We start from the raw sequence: 24,183 nt of genomic DNA, 5'->3' as shown, positions 1-24,183 counted from the left end.
CCGAATGACCTTCACCTTGCTAAGTCTTCAATTCACCTTGATGTTTCTATTAGGAATCTCATGTGCCTTTAGTACAAGAGGGGAAGGGAAATACTGTGGAACCCTCACTTGACACCACTCACTGGGGGACCCCGCTACATTTCAAAGAGCATGAAAAACCACCCCTAGAGTCAGAGAGCCCTATTACTACTATATGTAGAAGGGATCTTAGTCATCAGCTGAAATCCAATGTAAGAGAACCTTTTGAAGCATCTGGGATAGATCACTATTTTAACTTTTGCCTGAGCATTTGCAGCAACAGGAAATTTTGCTATTGAGTCCATTCCTCTTTAAAGCAACTCTTATTAGAAAACTTTCTTATATTTGAAGCAAACATCTGTCATGTATCAAGTTTCCCTTTGTTCCTATTTTTGCCCTTTGAAGCTACACAGAATAAGTCTAAGTACTCTCCTATTTTATAACTCAACAGAAATTTCAATGCACCTATTATATCATTTCCTCCTTTTCTGCACTTCCTTTCCCGCTATACCTTCTTTTCTTCAGGGATCTATTCCCCTGTTCCTTGTATAATCAGACCCTTCACAACCCTGGCCACCTGTCTCTGGACACAATCAATGTATTAATGTCTCTCTCAAAATATAGTACCCAGAATTGAACCCAACCCTCCATCCAGATGTGGTCTTACCAGTGCAGCTTGCAGGGCTCCCTGGACTTCTATTACCACGGGTTGAATGAAATAGCTTTATAAATAGCCACAATATACTCCTGATTCAAAACTGAACTCCTATTTCCATAAGAAAACATTTCTACATGAACTGCTGTGAAACCATGACTTTCCAACACCCTTCCCATCAACACACACACACACACAATATACACACACATCCACAAATACACAACACATATACCATGCTGTTCTTAGAGGGTTGCATTTAAGAAAACTCAAAATATATTTTTTCATTAATGCTTCAATTTCATCTTTTTAATTTCAGTCTTATGCTCAGGTATTTCAAAAAATTATAATGATTCCTATATCCTAGTGTCAGTACATAGTTAGAATTCAATGACTATTCATTGAATAAGTTAATCCTGAATCTCCTGGTCAACAGACTAGATATATGTCTATTTCTGTGTCATCTACAAATCTGATCAATGTGCTCTCTGTCCCCCTCCTCCATTCTTCATGGATATACAGAAAGACAGAGACAGGCTGCCTTTGAATTGTTGAGCAGGTATCCCCTTCGGGATGGCTGATGTAGCTTCTTGTGTGGTAAGAAAACACCAATGTACAAATAAGAAGCAGAGGTGCAGAATGTGAGCCGGAACGGATGAAGGCAAAGAAGACTTAGCGTCCCAGACTCTTAAAATCTATGTTTAAAAAGTATGACTTTCCCACCACCTCTACCCTAGAGTCTTCTGCCTTTTAGATCTATTACAATACTGTGCTTGTCAAACTCTGAATTTCTGGGAAAAGCTCATACAAGCTTAGTTTTAAAACAGCTTTGAAATGATCTCTTCAGCATACGTTTCCTGAAAAGTCCGAGTTACAGAGACATGTGCTCTCTATTGGCTATGAGGTATAAAAAGAGCTCCCAAATGCCTGAGGTATAACATATATATCCACTTGTTCCAGAAATCAGAAATGGCCTATATTTTTCAATGTGAATTTGGGAATTCACTGAGACTGAAGCTGTCTCCTGAATTGAATATAACCTTACAATGAATGTCCCTTTTCCCCAGAATGAAGAAAAATAAGCTCAATTTTGCTTTCCTTTCAACAGCCACCCTTTGCAGAATGTGGGGCTAATCACAGAATAAAAGAGTATGTTCCTGTGCCTTTTTCCCATCCTGTGACCAAAACCTTAGAGAGATGGAAAAAGTGTTTCGTTCAAAACAGTCTAGAATCTCGAAAACGTCTGTTGCATAGTGTTCATATACAAAGAATGGAGACACCTGCGAAAGGACTAGGAAACCTAAAGAGGAAATTTGTTTTGTACTTTTCTGAACCTTTTCTAGAGGGAGTGACAGAGATGGGTTCTTAATTAACCTCTCAAGACCGTGTTTTCCAGAAATTCATGTAATTGACAGAAGAACACCAGAAGGAAATCATGCCAACACTGATGCGGAGGTTCTTTTCCTGACTCTCCTAGTCACAACAAACCACACCCAAGTGCTGTGAGATAAGCAGAGGCAGAGGCGGCTCAATGAGGAAGCTCCAAGCCAGGTGAACCGGCTGCTTCAGGCAGTCAGAGCCTCTTCGCAGCAGCCGCCTCGGGTCTCCTGTTCACATATAGGCAATACAGACAGGAAGGTCCGATACACTGCTCCCAGCATGGGGTAGTCATGTAGGTACTGACTTGAACTTCAGCTATTCGGGAAGATGTCCTATTGGGACTCTCAGGTCACAGCCTCTCAGTGAGGCTTCGTCACTGGACCCCACACTCCTTGGGGTTTTCCACTTCCTCTCCTTCAAAGTCCGGCTTCAAACTCTTTTTTTGCTCAATCTCCACCTGTCAGGAATAAAAGTTGGAGAGAAATATCAGAAGAGAAAACATCCCAAGAAATAAATAAACCAAGAGAGAATACCTCACTGGGTTTAGATTCCTTGAGAGTCCTCGTGATTTTGTCATGTTTTGGGGTTCCCTGGTGCCATTTGCCCTGTGTCTATGATGATTCTCTCTTTGCACAGACTCTTCACTTGGTGTGGGATTCCCTCTCCCTCACTGTCCACCTGGAAGATTCTTATTCTTTTTTTTTTTTTAAATATATTTTATTGAGTTTTCACAGAAAGGAAAGGAGAGAGATAGAGAGTTAGAAACATCGATGAGAGAGAAACATCGACCAGCTGCCTCCTGCACACTCCCCACTGGGGATGTGCCCGCAACCCAGGTACATGCCCTTGACCGGAATCGAACCTGGGACCTTTTAGTCCGCAGGCCGACGCTCTATCCACTGAGCCAAACCGGTTTCGGCAGATTCTTACTCTTTGTCTTGCACAGCTGCTCAAAGGTCATCTCTTCTGTGAAGCTACTCTTGATTCTTTAGGTAGAGTGAGGCACCCCCCGGCGCGTATTCCCACTGTACCTGCTACACCGCACCATGGGCTCCATAGGACAAGGGCTGGCCCTAGTCACTACTGCATCCCAGTAATGTAGGCATATAGCAGGCGAGCACAGAGGTTGATAAATGAGTGGCTTCCTTTGCAATTGGCTGTTTACACTCTCTGTTACGGTATCTCTTTAAAAAAGTTTCCAAGCTGATAAGTATTGCAGTGTTTTCAGTTCTACCCATATTGTCTGCAAAAACACTGTAGCTGTAATTGTCAAGGAATCAGAAATTAATCTTGCCCTGAAAGTGACACACTTCAACTGGAGCCTTGGGTAAGCCAGGCAGGGGATCCTTCAAGCTAGGAAGCTTCAGAATTAAAGCTGCTTTCCTCAACACCAAAGTGGACATTTATGACGAGGAGAAAAAGTCAAGACAGGACAGTTGACTAGGGCAGCGATTTACTGCAAGAATTTATAAAACATGCAGTACCTGACTATTTAGTCGGGCACTGATCTCCTTTCCCTTACCAGTGGTTCTCAACCTTCTGGCCCTTGAAAACAGTTCCTCATGTTTTTACCCCTAACCATAAAATTATTTTGGTTGCTACTTCATAACTGTAATTTTGCTACTGTTATGAATCATAATGTAAATATCTGATATGCAGGATGGTCTTAGGCGACCCCTGTGAAAGGGTCATTCGACCACCAAAGGGGTCACGACCCACAGGTTGAGAACCGCGCTGCCTTTGACTGTCAAATAAAACAATGACAACAGCCAACACAAAAATAGCTGTCTGGTGTGAATGAATCAAAATTATATATATTTTTGCTCAGATCTGTAAAATAATATATTTTTTGGTGTGCCACAGAATTTTAGTAATTAGTTTGTGTGCCATGAGATGACAAAGGTTGAAAATCGCATGTCTGAGGAAAGTGCTGTGTTTTTTTTTTCTGGCCACAAGATGGAGTATGTGTTCTTTTTGGTAGACCACACAACTAAGGAGGCAATTAAAAACCAATAAATCACCATATTATTCTAAGGATATTATTACGAATAGAGAATTATTAAGCCACTTTGCGAAATCCTTCCTCAAAAGCCCCCATTTCCCATCCCTGGCACTAATATCCTCCCACTGTATCACTAACTCCCCTGGATATAGTCACCATTCGTGCCAGCACACCCCAGCTTGGTGTCTGTCCTCCTTCCACAGCCTGATCCTGTTACTACTCTAGAAGCTGGTTGGGCTTTTGAGTTCTGTCCTGTGACAGCCCAGTGACCAGGTCATGAATGTCCTAACTTTACTCAGACCCACGTCATCAACTCCTGTAGCTGCAATGTATGCTTTGGGCTAGCACTTTCCCGACACTCCTCTTGACTTCCAGATTCACTACTCTGCAACATAAATTACATTATGAATGGATAATAAAATCCCGTTATCCCAGTCCTCTTTTTTATGTTGTTGTTTATGATGACATTATAGTCCCCTCTTTTAGTAGCTTCCTTATTTTTTTCCCAACCTTCCTCTCGCCCACTAGAGAGATTGTTCCTTTACATCAGAGCAGACTCGCCCATGGCTATGTACCTTGGAGCCGCCTCCAAGGAGGTAAGAGAACACTGCACCCAGCTCAGGCACTGCTAAAAGGAATGAGGGGGCGGGGAGGGCGGAGGGGGGAACATCAGCCAGATGCCTCCCGGGCTACCTGGTAGCTGTAGTGTGCGGAATAATTGACCCACTTCCTGACGTCAGTCTTGTCTTCCACAGAGATGGATCTTACAGCAGCTTTGGAGGCCGAAGTGGTGGGCATGCTGAACTCGACAGTCACGTGATTGGCAAATCTGGAAGGCACTTCCCGGTCCGAGCCAAGTTCAAGGTGGCAGAAGAAACAGTGTGGGTGACCAGAAGCTATGAAACAAAGATAAAGAATCTACAGATCAGGTTCTTTGGGGAGGAAGTGGAAGAAGAGCCACCTCAGTAACAACGGAGGGCTCGAGGTCTGGCCAGTGTGGCTCAGCTGGTTGGAGCATGGTCCTGTACACTGGAAGGTCGCATTCCTGGTTAGGGCACATACCCAGGTAGCAGGTTTGATCCCCAGTCCGGGTGTGTAAGGGATCGATGTTTCTCTCTCACATCAATGATTGTTTCTCTCATCCCCTTCCTTTCTCTCTAAAATCAATTAGAAAACAACAACAACATGTCTCAGGTGAGGATTTAAACACACACACAAAACAAGAAAGGAGGCCTGGAAGTCTTTCGGAGGGGCCAGCTGTGAGCAGAGGCTTTGCCTCTGCAGAAATTGCTCCGACCCTCTGATACAACACTATCTGATGACAGTAGCCTGGTATCCTAGCAATGGAACCATGGCTGAGAAGCAGAGGTCATTCTGCTTGCTCACGTCAGGGTGACATGTGAGCACAGCACAAACACTAGGAAATGGGGGCTGTAGATTGGCAGAGAGGAATACAAGGGCTCGGCACTTAGCACCTAATAAAACACCAGTGACAGCCACCTGGAGCAAAATCGATTTCCTTTGAAAGATAAATTGAATTTTCTTAATAGCATTTCATATTTTTAAAAAATGTTTTTGGCCTGCTTTTGTGGGTGAATGACATATGAAAATGACAGCGCCTTTATAAGCACATTTATATTAGGGAAGCGCAGCAAACACCGGAGAGCACACAGACTAAGAGTCAGCAAGCATCCCTGGATTTGACGTCCAGCTTTCCCACTAAGCAGCAGAGATCCTGCACCAGAGTCCTTTATTCTCTCCAGGCCTCAGTTCTTCATCTGTAAAGTAGAGCAGCTGGGTAGGTGGGCGTGGGGCAGTGGGGAGTGGGGGTGGGGGAGCGGTGGTAGAAAAGGGTGGACTGGACAATGCTAGGCATAGACCCTTCCTGTTCTTTGATTCTATACATCTCTGGCTCATTCTACTGTACTTGGATAGTAAACTCAAGGTTGGATTTTCATGGAGAATTATTACTAGGTATTTGAGGGGAAAGGGTTAGAGCTTATTTCTGTGACTGTCACTCATGAAGCTCTGTGGTCGTCATCATTCATCAGATGCAGCAGGACATTTGTTGAATGTTTTGTGGTGAATGTTTTCCACTCTGCAGATTCTCTCACAGTCTCTTTGTAACAGAATCTGGAGGTCATAATATATTCTACTGCAAAGAAGCAGAGCTGAGACCTGACTGAGCCCAGCCGTCTGACCCCAAATTGTTCTAACCACGCTGTCTGAGTCATAACCTCTTGTTTCCAAATCTCAAGACCAGGTCTTTGGGGTGACAAGGTCTACGGGGTGACAATGTCTGCAGGGGAAGTCAGCTATAAGAACCCACACATAGCAACTCGCGACAGAGAAACGATGTTACACGGCTTTGATTTCATTACCTAACAGAAACAGCCCTTAGTTATCTGAGTTTTCCCAAATAAACAAGTCCAAGTTCCTTTATTGGTCTGGGAGGGACTTTTTAATCTCAGTAAGCGAGGCCCTCCACACACCCTCTCTCCAAGGAAAACATTACAGAGTGAAGTATTTGTTTTGCTCTGTTTCACAAATGTGAAATGTTTCACTGGTTCTTTCTAAAGAGTAAAACTTTAGGAAGTTAATTGAAAAATTTGCACTGGTTTTAGGAAAGGAATTTAAGAGACATGTAATAGTAAAAATTATAGTATTTAAAAAGACATTCATTTTTTTTAAAAAATTGTGTGCCACAGATGTAATTATATAGCTATCATATATTGAGCATTTATTATAGGCCAGAGACTGTGCTAACCACTTAAAAGCATTTTCTAATTTCATTCTTAATGGGTTAGGTATTAATAACCCTATTTTATAGATGAGGAAAATGAGATTTCTCTGAGAGGGTTAAGTAAATTGCCTGAGGTCACAGAGTCATTAAGTTGTAGTACTGGGAATAAAACAGATCTGACTCTAAATTATGCTTCAACTTCTCTCAATGTACTGCTATAGATTTAAATCACTTCAAAGTATATAGAGGAGTTTCTAATTTCATTCAATAACAACCTGAAGAACAGTTTTACATAATGACCCTTATTTACACATTTTGAGTATCGAGAAATCATTACTGTCCACAAAACTGACCCTCTTCTGTCACCCCACCAAAGTGTATTCACAGCTAACGCTCTAAGAGCAACATTCTTTCTTGATTCCCAGCATCAACTAATGGATGTGTAGGGCTGGTGGACAGATAGGGAAGTACAATTTTGAAAGCTAGTGTGGTTTAATTTATGGTTATGAGCTAATGAGCCCATGCATCATGTCATCTTCCTGGATGGATTTGAGAACATTTAACATTACAATTCAGATTTCTATTTGCCATAAATGGGGACTCATATTGGGTTTGTTTTCTCTTCACTTGGTCTTATGAGAACTGAATTCCAGCAAAGAAAGCTACCTGGGCAGGACAGAATGTTTTGTTTCCTCGTGGAGAATCCGGGAAAGCAGCAGGACTGGTGCTTTGTTCCAGTGCCTTCTAGGATTAAGAAAAACTTGGGAATAGAGTGGGAGGGGTCCTGTAGAATGCAGAGAGATGGGGGCTGGACACGCACATGGCTGGGCTGGCGCCCAGAGGCAGCTAGTGAAGTCTTTTGAGGGCTGGGATTGGGACACACCTGCTGTGGCTGAGGCGTGGGCTGCCAGCAAAGCCAGAGGTGCTGCCCTGCTGGCCCATGCTGCCTGTGCTCTGCCTGCCCTGCCCGCTGGGGCTGGGGATGCAGGGCCACTGCAGGTGGGAATGGGTGTGCAGAGATTTAGGCTTCCTTCACTGTAAATGGAGGGTGAGGATTATGAAAAATAATCTATAAAAGGCACCTTCCCAAGGCTGTCTGAAGACCAGAACAGAAGAACTCCAACTACTAATAGATCATCAATTCTCTGGTTTCTTGGCATGGGATGGGGAGGACAGGGGCTGGGCGCAGCGAGTACCAGCAACAGTGAGAACCTGCAGTGTCACTGGCGTTCAGATCCTGTACACCTCCAGTTTCCAGGAAAGGGTGCTATCCATTTCCTAAACTGATCCAGAAGTGGCCAGCAGTTTTACAAGAGTCCCTTTTTGGGGGTTTCACTTCTAAATCTATATGACCATGACAGCAAAAGCAGTAACTGGGATGGGGGGAGGAGGAAATTTCAGTGAGAAACATTCCCAAATATCCCTATGTTTTCCTGATTTCAAAAATCTTTTACAAATAGGGTTACAGTCATCTGGAAATACATATGTACTATGTAAGCTGTATTTACTTGGCCTTGAGCTACTGAACACTGCCCACTGGGAAGCATTAGGAAAGTGTTTGCTGAAGACCTATTTTCCCCTGTCCTGGATCCATTCTCTTTTCTTCTGGTGACAATCCCCCACGCACCCCCCCCCCCCCTTTTTGGGAAATAATCTTCCCCAGCACTGTGTCATCTAGGTGGGCTTGTCGGTCAAAATGCACTGTCCTCCTTGACTCGAGCCAAGTGGCACAAGGACAGAAACTGGCTTGCGCTCAGTCCCAGTGGCTGCAGCCTGAGGAGACACTATAGTTCCTCCTATCAAGAGCTGTCCTTCCTTCAATTCGGAGCTGCCCAGATCCTTCCAACAGCTTCCTTTTCCTTAAAGCAGCCAGCCAGTCTTTGCAGCTTATGACCCCAAATCCCTCAGGTAATGCTTTCAAATAATTGAGAGAAAGAAGTTTGAAACAAATGGTAGATGTGCGTACACATTGGGAAAACTGCAAATCTCAGCCCCCACAGTGGAAATTATTTCAAGTTTGGGTCTATTTGGTGTCGTTTACGAAGAAGCAGCCGTGGTGTTGGGAAAAGAGCCCAGATGTGGCTTTGTGACTTCAGACGAGTCATGTCACCTCCAGGCCCTTAATCTTCTCATATGCAGAATGACGAGTTTGAGTAAGTTGTCCCCAACACCCCTTCCACCTTGAAAAACCCAATAGTCCCAAAATAAAGTTATCTGAGTCCATGCCTAATAGTACACTCAAGAGCTAAAAATCCCAATAAACGTACACAGGAAGCCTTGTTTTTCCCCATGTCAAGTGTCTAGCAGGTTAAACAGTAATTTTCTCCCTGTCTCCTGAGTTCTTTTCCCAAGGCCTCTGTGGCAGAGAATTCAGGCTTTCTCCTTTCCTCCACTAATTCAGAGGGGCTGTGGGTGAGGTAGAAACCACAGTGCTCTCGCCAGAATACAGGGATCTTTCAGGGAGGATGAATTAACAAGCACAAAGAGGAAGACTTTATCTTAAAAGTTCTGTCAGTTTAGAAATAGAGGGTGGCAAATCCAGCCCCAGACACAGAGGTCCAATTGTCTCCCTGGTCTGCCCTGCTACGCCCAGTGTCTGACACAGCCTGCACGGCTCGGGATGCCTGGAGAGTTGACCAGATCCCATTGCTTCTTGCCACCCCATTGTATTATATTTAGAGTATGATAACAGCCTCTCCACACAGAACAGGAAATGAAGACAAAGAACACTGTTAGGATTTCATGGTGAGAATGGAAAGAATATATCTTCACAAGAGAAAGACATTCCAATCAAGAGTTCCCCCAAATCTTATTCTCTTTGCTCGGCTAGGATACCCACTTTTGTGATCAGATGAGCCAAGTTTATTATAAACAAGAAGAGAAGTGGTTTAAAAGAGCACAGGATCATGGGCGCACTGCCTGCCACTGGGGTCACCTAGACGTACTCTCATAAGTAAGGCTATAGAGCTGGCTTGATTGCTCCCTAGTTTTGCGGTTTTGCTGAATCTCACTGGAACCATGAGGAAAGTCATTGCCTCCCGGGCTCACGCAAGCACAAAACCATCCCTGACAGCTGTGAGCAGGCCCGCTAGGGCTGGTTGGCTTTATCTCTTTGTTTAAATCACACATTCCTTCCTTTACTTTTTGTCTGGTAGAATTTCAGCCTTTTTGGACCATCATATTCTGGCTGGATCTTCCGTCTGATCAGAGGCCTTTTCTCCTCTTCCCCTTTCCCAGATCCCAACTCTGAGCTCAAGATGTTATGATTGACAGGCCTTTCACGGGATGGCTGGGATAAAAATATACTCCTCACCTGTACTGCACATATGATCAGCCGTAATGAACCGGCCCTTTTATCTATACCAAGGCATAGTTTAAAAGGCATCTCTTCAGAACCCAGAAGCCTTCTAGGATCTGGCAATGGATAGCTTCTAGCAGCATAGATAATGTTTTAATGAGTCAGAAAGGAATATAAATTCATAGCTGCCCTGGAAAGCCACTTAGCAGCTCAGTGGAGAATAATGCAGAGCTTTATGGAAGACGTGTGACCATTCAGGAGGTGAAATGATGGAGCGAAGTGTTTGTTACTTACTTTGCTCAAATATTTTTGCTTTTCTTGTCTCACTCCCCATCCATCCCCATCCCCATCACACACCAAAACTCAGCACTTCACAGGGAAATAGGATGTGGAATGCTGATCCTGCTGCCTTGGCAACCGGGCAGTGGTTTTCACAGATGAGAACCCTCCACTTACCTGAATTCTTGTCAGGCAGCCGGTTTATCCTCCACACGATGGAGTTGAAGGCATGTTCGTACTTAGCAGTCCCCAGAGTCACTCTCATGACAGGCTCGGAGCCAGACACACTCGTGGAGCCAAAGCTGGCCCCCCGGTTGACCTTGGCTTTCAGAGACTTTTCCCCCAGGACGCTTTCCCTGCGGAAGTTTTTCACCCACTCACTGGGCACAGGGTACCGAACCATCACATTCTCACAGGGAACCTGAGTGAGGGGGTCACAGTTAGAGGAGAAGCCAGTGGACATCCTCAGCCAGCTCTGCACCTCCACCTCCGCCCCGTTGATGCTCGCGGCCGTCCGGAGCGTGAAAGGCAAGGTCTTCTCGGCAAACACTGTCCTGAACCGCATCAGCTCGAAGCGGCAGGCGTCCAAAGGGTTGAACAGGATAACCCGGGAGCTGTTGAACACATCCTCGTCCACACACCCATGGAAACGGCACTCGTGGAGCTTGATCCACTTGGTGGTGGTGGTCGGCATGATGTCTTGCCGGGAAACGACTTCGTTCCCCTTGACCAGGACGTCGTTGAGGCCCAAGCGGCACTCTGCCAGCCCCGAGAGGAAACTCAGGATGTGGATCCGTGTCAAGATGTGGTGCTGGAGAATCTGGTTGTCCCCTTTGCCCACGAGGGCAGAGAATTCATCTCTGACATCCACGGTAATCTCCTCTTCCAGGTAGTTCAAGCCGACTGTGCTCAAGTCCATGGACAACACGGGCAGGTCCATGAGACGGTCCTGAACTGCACGGATGAAGCTCAGGAAGTCATCGTAATTGGTGGTGCCCAGTTTAATCACTTGTTCCCTCTCGGCTGTGTGGGCGACAGCAGGTTTGGGCTGGTATTTCTTCTTTTCCTTGTACGTGACGCGGTCTATCCGCAGGCTGTGGATCCTGCCATTTTCATCATAGTTTTGGAGCCGGGGTTCTGAAATCTCATGGCAGATCTCCAGCTTGAACTCTCGGAATGGCTTCTCTAGGCCCTGCTCATAATACAGCTGCAGGTAACCAGTATCTGTTAGTCTGATGTAGATGGGTCCCCAGTGTCTGGAGGACATGATGTTCTTCTTCTCAGGGATCCTTAGCATCATTGGCCACCCATCCCTGGGCTGGGAAGGTGCTGTGCCAGGCGGGTGGTCGAGTTCGAGCCAGGCTACTGGGTCATCATCAGGCAGTGTCGCGCTGCCTGAGTGATCGGGGTCGTCAATTTGGAGTTGTTTGAGTTTTTCAACAGCATCAGAGTGTGACTGGTTTTTGCTTGAGTCATCAAAACTGATGGCATCCTGGTAGATGACAATGAGAGAATCCCTCTGGCTTTTGCCTGTGGTACTAGATGTGGAATTGGTTTGGGAGCGCCTCTCCTGCTCCTCAAAGAAAGCACTGAAAGGGTTGATTGGGGAGGGTTGTACATCCTGGAGAGTCTCATTCAGGAAAGGGTTGGTGGCCCTCCAAGGTGGAGCCTCGGCTATGGGAGGTGGATGGTTTAAGGAGGAAACGTCCAGCTTCTGAACTTTGGAGAAGTTTATCAATGTGCTCTTGGGACGCTCCCTCTTCTTAAATGAGCCGGTTGAGTAATAAGATACATCTGGGGTCACAGATGCAATAGATGGTGTGTTTGACTTCAGAGGAGAGGCGATGGGTGGCAAAGGGCAGCTGACTTCATTGTCATCAAAAGTGACCCAGCTGGGGAAACGAGCAGAAGTCCCCGGAGTGGCAGCATGCCCATTCATGACAGGACTGCTGGCCTGCCAGCTGATGGCCTCCATGTCTACCTCTTCATCTTCCTGGAGTGAGGATGAGTTGTCTAAAAGAAAAGGAAAACACATGAGGGCTGCTATCCAGGGCACCTAGAAGTATGGGAAATTGAGGTATGAGAATGAGGGATGACTAGAATTTTATCTGGAATTCAATAAATTCCAAAGCAGTTCATTACCTGTCTCAAGTGCTTAGTCTGGGCACACATCTCATAATTTTGTAATAAGCACACAAGGGGGGCCTTATGTCCAATACAGTAAGAATACAAATGAGTCTATTGATACAGATGCACTGGTAGGACCAAGTTCCCTTGCAATTGAACTCTTATATATTCTCACTTTTATGAGTTTCTAGGATAGATGTTTTCTTTGCTCTGAAGTTTGTATTCTTTTTTTAAACTAAATTTTTATTGATTTCAGAGAGGAAGGGAGAAGAGAGAGATAGAAACATCAATGATGAGAGAGAATCATTGATTGGCTGTGTCCTGCATGCCTCCTACTAGGGATTGAGCCCACAACCCAGGCACATGCCCTTGACTGGAATCGAACCTGCGACCCTTCAGTCTGCAGGCCAAACCAGCTAGGGCAAAAGTTTGTATTCTTAATTTTTAAACACTGAAAACCATCTCCCACATAAAATGGTATAAAGCTGATTTCATTGAATAAAACAAGTTATCTGCTCTAAGTGATAATATGATTGCAAATAATATAATTGGAGGGATTTCTGCCCAAATGTGATCAATAAACATTGAAGACAGAATGTTAATATCCTTTATATGAAAAAAGTTCACACAAGCAAATAAGAAAAGTACAAAAAGTTCAATAGAAAAATAGACAAAGGACATACACAGACAACTTGGGAAAGAGAAACTAAAAATGTCTAATAAGCAAGTAAAAATGCCCAATGTCAATAGTAATAATAAAAATGCAAACTCAAATAACCAGTGAAGATTTAAAATTTTTAGTATTCAGTGAGGGGGATATGATATGAGCAGTAAACAGACCTTTAGTGAGACTGTAAGGTGCTACAAACTCTGTGGAAGTGGATTAGCACTTTGACGGGCCTTACAAATGTTCATAAACAATGCCTTAAGGAGACAAACCCAAACTGTGAACCACATTTTGGATGAATGTTAAGAACTGAGGCACACAATGGAATAATACCATTAAAATGTTTACAAGTATGTAGTCACATGAGAAAATGCTTATGATATAATCTCTTCTTTTTTCTTTGCAAATAAAGCTCCACCCTCGCAGGGCATTCAAGGGAAATATAGGACTTGAGTTTTCATGCAGGAAAGATCCAAACCTTCAAAATAGCTTTTACCTCTGTGTCTGCTGTGGGAAGGGAGGAGGAAATGAGGCCTTTAGCAAGGAGGAGCGGATTTGGATGAAGGAATAACACAGAAAACAAATCTGTGTGTTTGGCATATAGTAGATACTCAGTTAAAGTTTGATAATTGAATGAATGAGAACAGAAACTCTGCTTTGGAGAAGTTCTATTCTCTCTGTCCTCTAGAGCAGGGATAGGGAATGTCCAACCCACTGGCCATATAAGGCCCATGAAATCATTTGGTCTGGTCCTGCCAAGGCTTTAGGGGTAAGTTAATTAAATGTGTGACCGAACAGAACAGGCAAATTTTTAAGTTGATAATTTTGTATGGCTCGAGAATCCTATACAATAAAATAATAATAATATGCAAATTGACCGAATGGCAGAACAACTGGTCGCTATGATGAGCACAGACCACCAGGGGGCAGACGTTCAACACAGGAGCTGCTCCCTGGTGGTCAGTGTGCTTCCACAGTGGGAGCACCGCTCAGCCAGAAGTCAGCTCATGGCTGGCCAGTGCAGCAGCGGTGGCGGGAGTCTCTCCAGCCTCCACGGCAGTGTTAAAGATGTCCAACTGATGGCTTAGGCCTGACCCTCCGGGGAGCAGGCCTAAGCCATCAGTCGGACATCCCCGGATGGCTCCCGGGCTGCCAGAGGGATGTCTGACTGCAAGCTTAGGCCCGATCCCCTGGGAAGTGGGCCAAAGCCAGCAGGTGGACATCCCCCGAGGGCTGCCAGAGGGATATCTGACTGCCAGCTTAGGCCTGATCCCCCCCCCCCCCCAGAGAGTGGACCTAAGCTGGAAGGTGGACATCCCCTGAGGGCTCCTGGGCTGCCAGAGGGATGTCTGACTGCCAGTTTAGGCCCGATCCCCTGAGGAGCGGGCCTAAGCTGGTAGGTGGACATCTCTTGAGGGGTCCTAGACTGCGAGAGGGCACAGGCCTGGCTGAGGGACCCCCCCCCCTCACCCCCGAGTGCATGAATTTTCATGCACTGGGCCTCGAGTATGTTATAAATATCCAAATGGCCCTTGGCAGAAGAAAGGTTACCCACCCCTGCTCTAGAGGAATGTGTACAGGGATCTCTGCCACTATTCCACCCAGTGTTTCTACTGCCAGGAACTGGGAATCAGAGAGAAATGGATACTCAAATTCTCCAGTTAAATAGTTGAGTTTCCTAAATGCCTCGCTCAACCTTCATGAATATTATATCCAACCATAACAAATCAGAAATGCCACCCATAATTGCAAATGTAATTACACATGGATGGGAAGGCTGGCTTGCCATCCATCTTTCCAAGGATATTTATTCAAACAAACAGCAATTCCCTCTACTGAAAATGTCAGTTTGAAAATGTAGGCTACATACATGAGCATGCATAGGTATATATCCACATTCACCCTAGAAATATACAGATCAAAAAATATTTTCTATATGTACAGCATCACAAAAGGGTTTCAAAGTATTTTAAAATTAAAGACACTATCCATCAAATTAATCATTAACCCACTTTTATAGATGCCTATGTGACTTATTTTCTGGAAAATAAAGGGAAAGGGGTCAGGAAACAACCCAGGTTTTAGAATTTATATTTTATGTATCACTACTACTAAGGGAACATTGTGGCCCTGAGTAAAATATAATCACTTCCTTGAAACTATAACTGATCTTCCCTACAGAGCTGGGAAGGGAGTGAACCTCGAAACCCATCAATTTCTAATGAATCGGCTCTATGGAGTTTCTGTAATGCTGAGTTCCCACCCACCCTGTCTGGCACTGACCCACCCTTGTATCAGGGACATCCTTTCCGCCTTGGAGCTCATCACCACTCCCTGATTTAAAACAAGCTAAAGTCCTTTTCCTTTGGAGGCCCGCTTTCTGCCTAAACTGCCAAAGGATTCCCATCTGTTGGGAATCTTGTCCCCAAAATAGTATTTCTCATCTTCCTTTCCCAAGCCAAAAGAGAAGGGGAGGAAAAGGCCTTTGTTTCCAGTGAAGGTAATTTTCTTACAATAAATTTCTTTCTTTCATTTTTTAAAATATGTTTTTATTTATTTTAGAGAAAGCGGGGGTGGGGTGGGGGGAGAAAGAAACATCGACATGAAAGAGAAACATCGATGGGTTGCCTCCCATAGATGCCCCGATTAGGGATCGAACCCACAGCCTGGTCTGGCTGATTCTGGAAACAATGGTAGAGGAAGCAAGCAAATTTCTCCAGTAAGAAATCAGCAAAAACTAATTATTTTAAGAACTAAATTAACTATCACCCACAATTCTATTTTATTGACTCATTAAAATAAAACCAAAACCAAAAATCCAGCATTATTTTAATTACTGGTAATATCTCTTCCACTTGCTACTTTCAAATTGCTGTTATGATGAACTGGGCTGCTGCCAAACAAAAGCCACAGATGAAGGTTAGGTTCTTTTTTTAACCACAGGGGGAGTTTGCAGGACCTAAGAGCTTTCTGATTAGCATCTTAACTGATGCAAACTAAAGAGAAACGGTGGATTCTTTTCATGTTAGACCACAGTCTATTTTCAGTTCCCAGAAGATTAAATGAAATGATTACAATGGTAATCAAAGCCACCAAACTGAAGAAAATGTAAAAACTATGGGGAGAAAAAATAACTGTTTCTATGAGGTTTTAAATCCAGCAGACACTCTGCCATCTTTTTCCCCTAATTAGGTAGCATAATTTGTTGTTAATGCAATGGGAAATGCAAAAATCTTATTGGGAGCTGTTCACTGGAATTCATTAGCAGTGGCAAGAAGAAATATTCTTCAATTATCACAGTTTTCTCAACATGAGATAGCAGTCACTGTTATACAAGAGCATATAGTTAAAACTGTATGACCAGCCTCAGACGCACAGTGGGCACTTAAATATGTGTCATATGTAAAGTGAAGAGAGGAACACAAATCACAGAATTGGGGGGCTTGAAGAGATTTTAGAAATAGAACTTGATCTGTTCATTTTGCTGAGAAGACTGGGCCTCCGTGAGTTTAAGGAAACTGCCCAAGGTGAGATTAAAAAGCAAGTCCTACGTTTAATCATTAACTATTTTCTTAATGCTTGATCGTTAAGCTAAAATCTGGTTAATTTTTTCCCATTACCTTTTAGATCAGCAAGAGTTATCTTGACACAACTGTTTAGGAGCGTTCTTCAGTGAAGAAAAGAACTCAGCTAAACAAGGATTAACATCCACTTATACAGAGAAGCTTTTGGGCATAGGGTCAGGAATGTCACCCGCTGATATATGAATGTGTGTGGGTGAGAGAAAGGAGTTAGTCATCTAACCTTATCAAGGCAGCGTCTAACCTGAGTAAAATAAACTGGAACTTAGTTATCATCACAAACACACTGGTTAAAAAAAAAAAAAAAAAAAAAAAAAGAACCAGAGGGTCAGAGTCTATTCATCTGTCCTAGCATTGTCTTGGAGAGAGGATGCTTTGATGCTGGCAAAGTTACATGGTCAGAGATACCCCCAAGTGAAGAAGCCAATTCACCGAACTACCACGTACCACTACTTGACAGAATCCCTATCAAGAACATTTGACACTACATTCTGGTTTGTATTTGCTAGGAGGACCTCCGAAACAGTACTCAGCACCTTCTCCAAATGACTGGTCCAGTTTGCTAATCACTTCCCGCTAATCAAGATGGGCTGGGGATGAACCAATATTTTCTCCCTCTCTCTCTCTCCCCCCCTTCCCCCCCCCCTTCGCCCCCTCTCATCCAGAAAAGCAAGCACTCGACTTTAAGTTTGATGAATGGCCCAGGAACATCCCCAATATGTTGTGTGTTCCTGATCAACCTGTTCTCTCTGGTTCTAAGCATCTGCCTCTGATTTACCATTGCCCACTTCCCCATGCCTTCCCCAATACTCAACACTTGGGTCCCTGCTTTTGGCTTCTTCCTCTAACAACTACACTTCCACTCAACTGCCTTACTGGTTCCCTGGCTTATGTTGTCTTTCTGATATCAGCTCCTCATGCTGTATTAGATGAAGGCTCTGTTCTCCAGCTTACCAGCACAGAGATCCCACTATAATGTCTCGCTGTTGTCTAATGGAGCCAACCACAGCTTCCCAGCAGAGGTCATAGGCAGGGTTGGGGCCAGACTGCAATATCTACAGTAAATTGAAAAGTTAGCATTCCATTTAATAAATTAATCTCTTAATATTTTATGTAACAGGGTGTATCAAAGACTTAATTAATAATGAGGCCAGCTGAGAACCTAAGCTGTATTTTATTGATTTGTTATTGCCATAGCAAAAGTCCTCTGCATTTCCCTCCCAGCCTCACCCATTTCTGAGCCCAAAGAGGATGGAACAAAGAGGACTTTTAGAATCTGGGCATGATGGGATGGGCTGTGAAGCTCTGCTTGATAAACCATCAAATTCTTCTGTGACAAGAAGTGGAAAGGGCTCTCTTGGTTTAGGAACTTAGAAGAGGAGTAGCATTCAGAAGTTACTATAAGGAAAACATATAGTAGTAGCAAGGGGATTAAGGGGTCTCCATCTGATTCAGGCATAATTTTTATGTGCCAGGACTGGGGACCAGGGAAAGGACTGCCTGGAGGAATACTGGGCAAGGTCTCAGCAACAGTGGCAGGCCTCCAGTGCCCATGCTCTTACTGTGACCAGGACAGGTGACTCATCAGGGCTGCCTGTCCCACTGCCACAGGGAAAGTCTCACTGTGTGTCACTCTACATCAGTGGTTCCCAAACTTTTTTTGGCCACGTCCCACCTAAGCATCTCTAAAATCCTGATGCCCTCCCCCCATGACATAGAATTCTTATTATTTAAAAAGTGAACTCCTATTCATGTGGAGGAAGCCTAAAAGGCCATTAACTTGGTCTAAAGAAGCTTCCAAAGAACATGGCACCCATGATAGAGAAAAAGAAAAGAATGAAAGGATAGCTGAAGTACTGAGGAAGAAATCACTAAGAAATTGTTGTTAAAAAAATAATAATAATATGAAGTGATATGAAAAAACAGCAAATAACATTTTAAAACATACAATAAAGAACTGAAATGCATAAATATGTCACAATATACTAGTATATTTATATACTGTATATGAGGCCCCTAGAACCATAAGACATGCAAAAAATGCACTGTTAATAACTCATTCTCGAATTGCCCCCCTTTAAAAATCAAATTGCCCTCCTGTGGGGCATGTGCCCCACATTGTGAATTGCTGCTGTACATCCTCACTCACTATTCACCTGGTCTTCACACATGCCAAGAACAATCCAGGATGCTTGTAAGATCCAAGGAACCCCTACACTCCTAAGGGGGATAGTCAAGATCCTGGACTTTAGTGAAGGACTACAGTGAATAAGTGCACTCCAAAGTAGGATAAGAAGGGCCAGAACCTGGCTGTTACATTTGGTCAGAGATCTCAATTGCTAAGAGCTTCATCACTCTTGGACAAGCAGGCAAAATCAGGTTTCAGGCTTTGTCAAATGATCCTCAAATCCTAACTTTCAAGGAAGGTAAAGATACCCCACTACATTTACCATCTCTCTCATTTTCTTTTAAAGTTATTTATTTGAGAGAGAGAGAGAGAGAGAGAGAGAGAGAGAGAGAGAGAGAGAGAGAGAGAGAAAAGCTTTTTTTTCACTTACTTATGCATTCATTGGTTCATTCTTGTATGTGCCCTGACTGGGGATCAAACCCACAACCTTGGTATATTGGTATGATGCTCTAACCAACTGAGCTACCTGGCCAGGGCCTTTGCCATCTCTTAACTGCAATACTTAGAGACAAGAAAAGGACCAAATTTACAAAGGATTAGGAAGCACCCAAGAATAACAGCTTGGTTATCATCCTGGTCATGGAATAAGAGAAAACAGTGATGCCTCAGAGAGGATGTCAAAGAGACCAAATGAAATCAACCTAAAGGTTTGAGTCTCACCAATGACTCTGTCATCTCCCTCTCTGCTCCCTTCAATACATGTGTCTAATTTTAACTGGTACTAATGCCCCACCAATCAGCATATGCCCCTGCGGAGCTGGGACTCCTCCTCCTCATGGACACCTGTAAGTATGATTTCCACTGCATAGCTCATCCACCTGCACCACAGCATGGACCATGCCCACTTATTCTAGGGGAGAAGCTTGGGAATCTTATTAGTCTCATCTGCTTGGTAGTGTCTTACCCTGATGGGCTTATATACTTTATGTACACCAACCAATGCCTTCTTTCCCTTCACAGTCCTGAAACAGTTACATCATAGAGCCATTCTACTGTAGATCAGACTCAAAATCTGATCATTTTGAACCTTAGCAATGGGAACTGCTAACTCTTTAAAGTTGATTCTGCAAATTTTGTCAGGGGGCAGAGAAATGGAACTGGGGCTCTCACACATGTGTACATGTGTACTGGGGATAAGGAGGGGGCAGGCATTCTAACTGAGTCTGTATCAAGCCTGTTTATCTTGCATTTGCTAACTATGCTAGGCTATAATACAGCTTCCAGGAGAAACTCAAAAGATCTGTTGGGGGCAGGGTACACAATCAGTTGGGCTAAGAGTATCCATAGACATGTTAGGGGTAGAAATAGAATAGCAAGGACTAGCTATAGTTATCCTATATAATAAAAGGCTAATATGCAAATCGACCGAATGGCAGAATGACCGATCGCTATAACGCGCACTGACCACCAGGGAGCAGATGCTCAATGCAGGAGCTGCCCCCTGGTGGTCAGTGCCCTCCCACAGGGGGAGCACTGCTCAGCCAGAAGCTGGGCTCACAGCTGGCAAACATAGCAGCGGTGGTGGGAGGGCGCAGGCCAGGCTGAGGGACATCCCCCCCCCCCCCGCACTAATGTCATGCACCGGGCCTCTAGTAAGAAATATTAATCATGCTCTATGAACCATGATAGTTCTGTTCTGATTAGAGAAAACACATTCTAACCTGGCTGGGAGCCAACATCAGAATGCAGTCCATCCTCCTTTCCCGAGAACTGCTTATCATTATGGAAAGATTAACAATCTTGTTGCTGAAACAATCTAGTACTGGAGGTGCCCGCCCTTTCCCTACCCTCTGCATCCCCACCCCAGCCTCTATGGCCTGTAATCTGTAACTATTACACCTTGCCTACTTTCCTATGCCTGTAGTTCTAAGTTTCCATGTAATCTTTGTCTTTCTACCCAATATAAGCAGCTGGCTTATGGAGGGGGAGGGGAATACAGCAGATTTTTGTGGGTGACTTGCTGCTCTCCCATACTGCCAGCATTATTGGAATAAACACTCCTATGTGATTCAACCCTGTCTCTACTTAATTGGCTCAAGTAGTGAAATTGGTTGTCTAGTTTCAGAAAGGTAAGGGCAATTCCTGCAAGCTAAAAAGGATCTCTTCCATTGATTCCCTTTCATCTATATTACCCCAAACCCATTGTACTTTATGTGAACTTTCCAGCAATGACAACAACAAAATAACCAAACAGCCCCAGCTCACAGTAAGCCACTTCTTCGCAATTGAATTAGGAGTTGGTAATTTGATTTCATTTCAGTACTTGTCCAGCTCCCTGTTAGTTACCAAGATCAAAGGAGACATTCTTACAGACGAATGATAGGTGCAATTTTATAAACTATAAACATATCAAGCTAAAATAATCTCTTAGAAAAACAGGAAAACTAATTTCTCGCACAACAATAAATTTATCCTAGCAGGCAGAGCTCTATCTGTACTCCCGAACCTCTCAAATTTTTCAGAAATCTCATAAAATAAGGAATCGACAGGCAAACAGAGTAAAAAGCTATTTCCAGATGATTCATATACTCTATACTTTCCCTGACTTGCTAGAGCATCCACAGTGTCCAGCCTGCATACACTAGTGTCTCTTGGGTGGACACAAGTCCCACGAGGGAAAGGCTAGCCTAAAAGGGGTTTGCACTAATGCTGGATTGAGTTCCTGTCCCCAGGCTGGTCTCCACTGCCTGTTTTGTGGCACTACAGGCAACAGAAAAGGGAAAAGCTTGGGCTCTGGAGTCAGGCTGACCTGGCCCTGCCGTTAGAAAACTGTGAGATCTTGGCATGTTACTTAACCCTCTCTAAACCCTAGTATTTCTCAGTTCTTAAGGTAAATAACAACAGTACCCACATCACAGGGTTGTTGTGAGGATAAATGAGACCATTAATGGACATTGAATTTAACTGGTCCACTGCTTAATATCCTTAAAATGAGAATTTTCATGGGGCCACATTCAAAAGAGGCAGTATGAAGACAGGAAGCACCAGTAGAGGCTGGTTGGCAGTACCTGACGGAGCTGTTGGTTTGAGCACTGTGTATGCTAATAGGTTCTGGAGGGCAGAGCATGAACATGTTAATTTCAGTCATATGAGCAATGTCTGGCCGCCTCAGTGGAGCTGTGCAGGATATGTGAAAAGTAATAAGAAAGTGTGTCACCGGATAAAGGATGGCCAATGCTGATGATTTGTTTCATTAAGTAAATTTGACTCCTCTTGACACTTAAAGTCAGGGATGTCATTAGACAGATATAAGGAGATCAGAACTTCTATTTTCAAATCTAAAGTTTCTTGCCCGGCTGTGACACACATGTGACAATATGTGAAATGTTGACAAAGATGCTGTCTTCCAGTCTTTAAAAATAGTAACCTTTATGTCCTACATTGAAGGCATTTCCTAGGGGGTCACACTGTGTGTCCTCTGCAGCTGGACACACAGCTCATTTTAACGTATGGTTACTTGTTGCCTCTTCTTCTTTGCATATATGAGAGAAGTCAAGCAAAGGACATAAAGGCGGAATCGTCTGCCACCTCTAAGCAAGAACCTCAGTTACATTATAGGGCAGGCTGCACATTAAACACAGAGGTTTGCTTCCTCAAAGACTTTTCAAGAGCATGCACTATAGCATAGGAATTTCCATCCTATCTTCAAGAGCAGACTGTGGCAAATACACTAGTCAGCATGAATTTGATAAAAACTGTTAGCCAATGAAGAATAAATAGTCCCAAAAATATTTCGAGAGGAAGAATGTAACTATCTAAAAGCTTAAGATTTCTGGTTAGGATGAAAAGGGGTAAAGGGTGTGTACGAGAGATAACCACACACAGTCTTCAGAATCAGGGCAAAATCGAGCCTGGAAAAGCTATCTTTAAAGTATTTAATTTGGCATTGGATTCTCTAAGCCCACGGAGCCCTTGGTGACTTTTGGAGTGTGCCTGGAGTACTCTGGTGACTTTGGGAGCAGATGTCAGGTTTTAGGGCAGGAGGGGCAGGTGGAATAGGGATAATGACCCACACCACTTCCACGTCCGTCGGAGACAACAGCTGCACTCACCATCGTGATCTTAGGCCAGGTGCTCTGCCTAGAGCTGCTCTGAAACCATCTCATTTGATCCTGGGGACACTTGCATGGGTAAGTACTACTATTAAAACTATTTTACCGCTGGGGACACTGAGACATAGAGGAAAGGTGACTTGACCAAAGTCACAGACTAGTAAGTGGTGGAAATAGAATGTGAACCCAGGAGGTCACAATTCCCAACCCTCAGCTGGACCGCTCTGGTATACGCAGCATTGAGACTGCAGCTGGATGTCTTTAGGACTATCTACTCTTGAGCTAGTTACTTGATTGCTAAGCCTCGGTTCCCTCATTTTTGAAATGGATAGTAACACTAATCTGGTCTATCCATCACATGGCTGTGAGGGCCAAATGAGACACGTGAATGCCATTTGTAAAAGATGGCATGCTATACAGTTCAAATTATTTTAATTATTATTGATGAAGAGAAAGAGGGCACTTATTTCTTCATTTTGAAGGTTTTTCTTTCCTTAGCATTAAAGTTTTAATTTTAATAGTCAACATAGGCAATGAAAATAACTGATGTTCACTGGTAGGTGTTAGGTCGGAGAGAGCCCAGGATCAGATACATGTGATGAGATAATGGACTTCCCCTGGAATTTCTCACAGATCAAGGTGCCAGACACAGATACCAACTTCTCCCTGAATTCACATACCCCCACACAGATAAGATCTTCATCCTGAATATTCCGCCCATTCCCTGCAGCAGAGAATTCCTCAGCTCATGTCCCCGCCCCTCACCCAACCGCAGTATAAAAAAAGCGCCCCCCTCCCTGTTGGCGTGAATCCACGTGCCCTGTCCTTGGGGTACGTGGGTCTCCCGGGGACGCAGAATAAACCTTTTCCTTTCCTTTCTTTTCTGATTCACTGGACTCTATTTCTTGCGCCGCCTCCTGAGCCACCTAACCTAACATTTGGTGCCTTGAAACCCGGGTGGCGCGAGCACTCCCTTTGGCCGTCCCTCCACGGCTCTGGGTGCCCGCCTCTCCCTCGTGGCTCTGGACCCATCAGGACCTCATCTCTTCAGCTCAGCAACTTTTCCCAGTTTGGCAGCATCAGTGGTGAGTCCCGCCCCTCCCCGCCCCCGTGCCGGTCCCATGTGGCCGCCCGCCCTCTGGCATCTCTGTCCGTAAACCGTGGCCACGTCAGAGATTGCCTCTCCGGACCCT

The 24,183-nt window shown here is 44.2% G+C and overlaps 1 protein-coding gene across 1 annotated transcript in view; it reads right to left on the bottom strand.

Annotated features, from left to right (window-relative positions):
- Nucleotides 1-970: 970 nt before the first annotated feature.
- The window catches only part of STON2 (stonin 2), a 140,819-nt gene continuing 117,606 nt past the window's right edge, over nucleotides 971-24,183 (bottom strand). Inside the window, exons 6-8 of the mRNA XM_081104692.1 lie at nucleotides 10,553-12,388; nucleotides 4,749-4,951; nucleotides 971-2,510 (exon numbers count right to left, since the gene is read on the bottom strand). Coding sequence (XP_080960818.1) covers nucleotides 2,427-2,510; nucleotides 4,749-4,951; nucleotides 10,553-12,388 — 2,123 coding nt within the window. The 3' untranslated portion in view covers nucleotides 971-2,426. The remainder of the gene's footprint in view (nucleotides 2,511-4,748; nucleotides 4,952-10,552; nucleotides 12,389-24,183) is intronic.

This window comes from Myotis nattereri (genome assembly GCF_964212035.1).
Source record: "Myotis nattereri genome assembly, chromosome: 1".
In the NCBI taxonomy this organism is placed as follows: domain Eukaryota; kingdom Metazoa; phylum Chordata; class Mammalia; order Chiroptera; family Vespertilionidae; genus Myotis; species Myotis nattereri.
The sequence above is the reverse complement of the archived record's forward strand: the minus strand, read 5'-3'. Positions and strand labels throughout refer to the sequence as shown.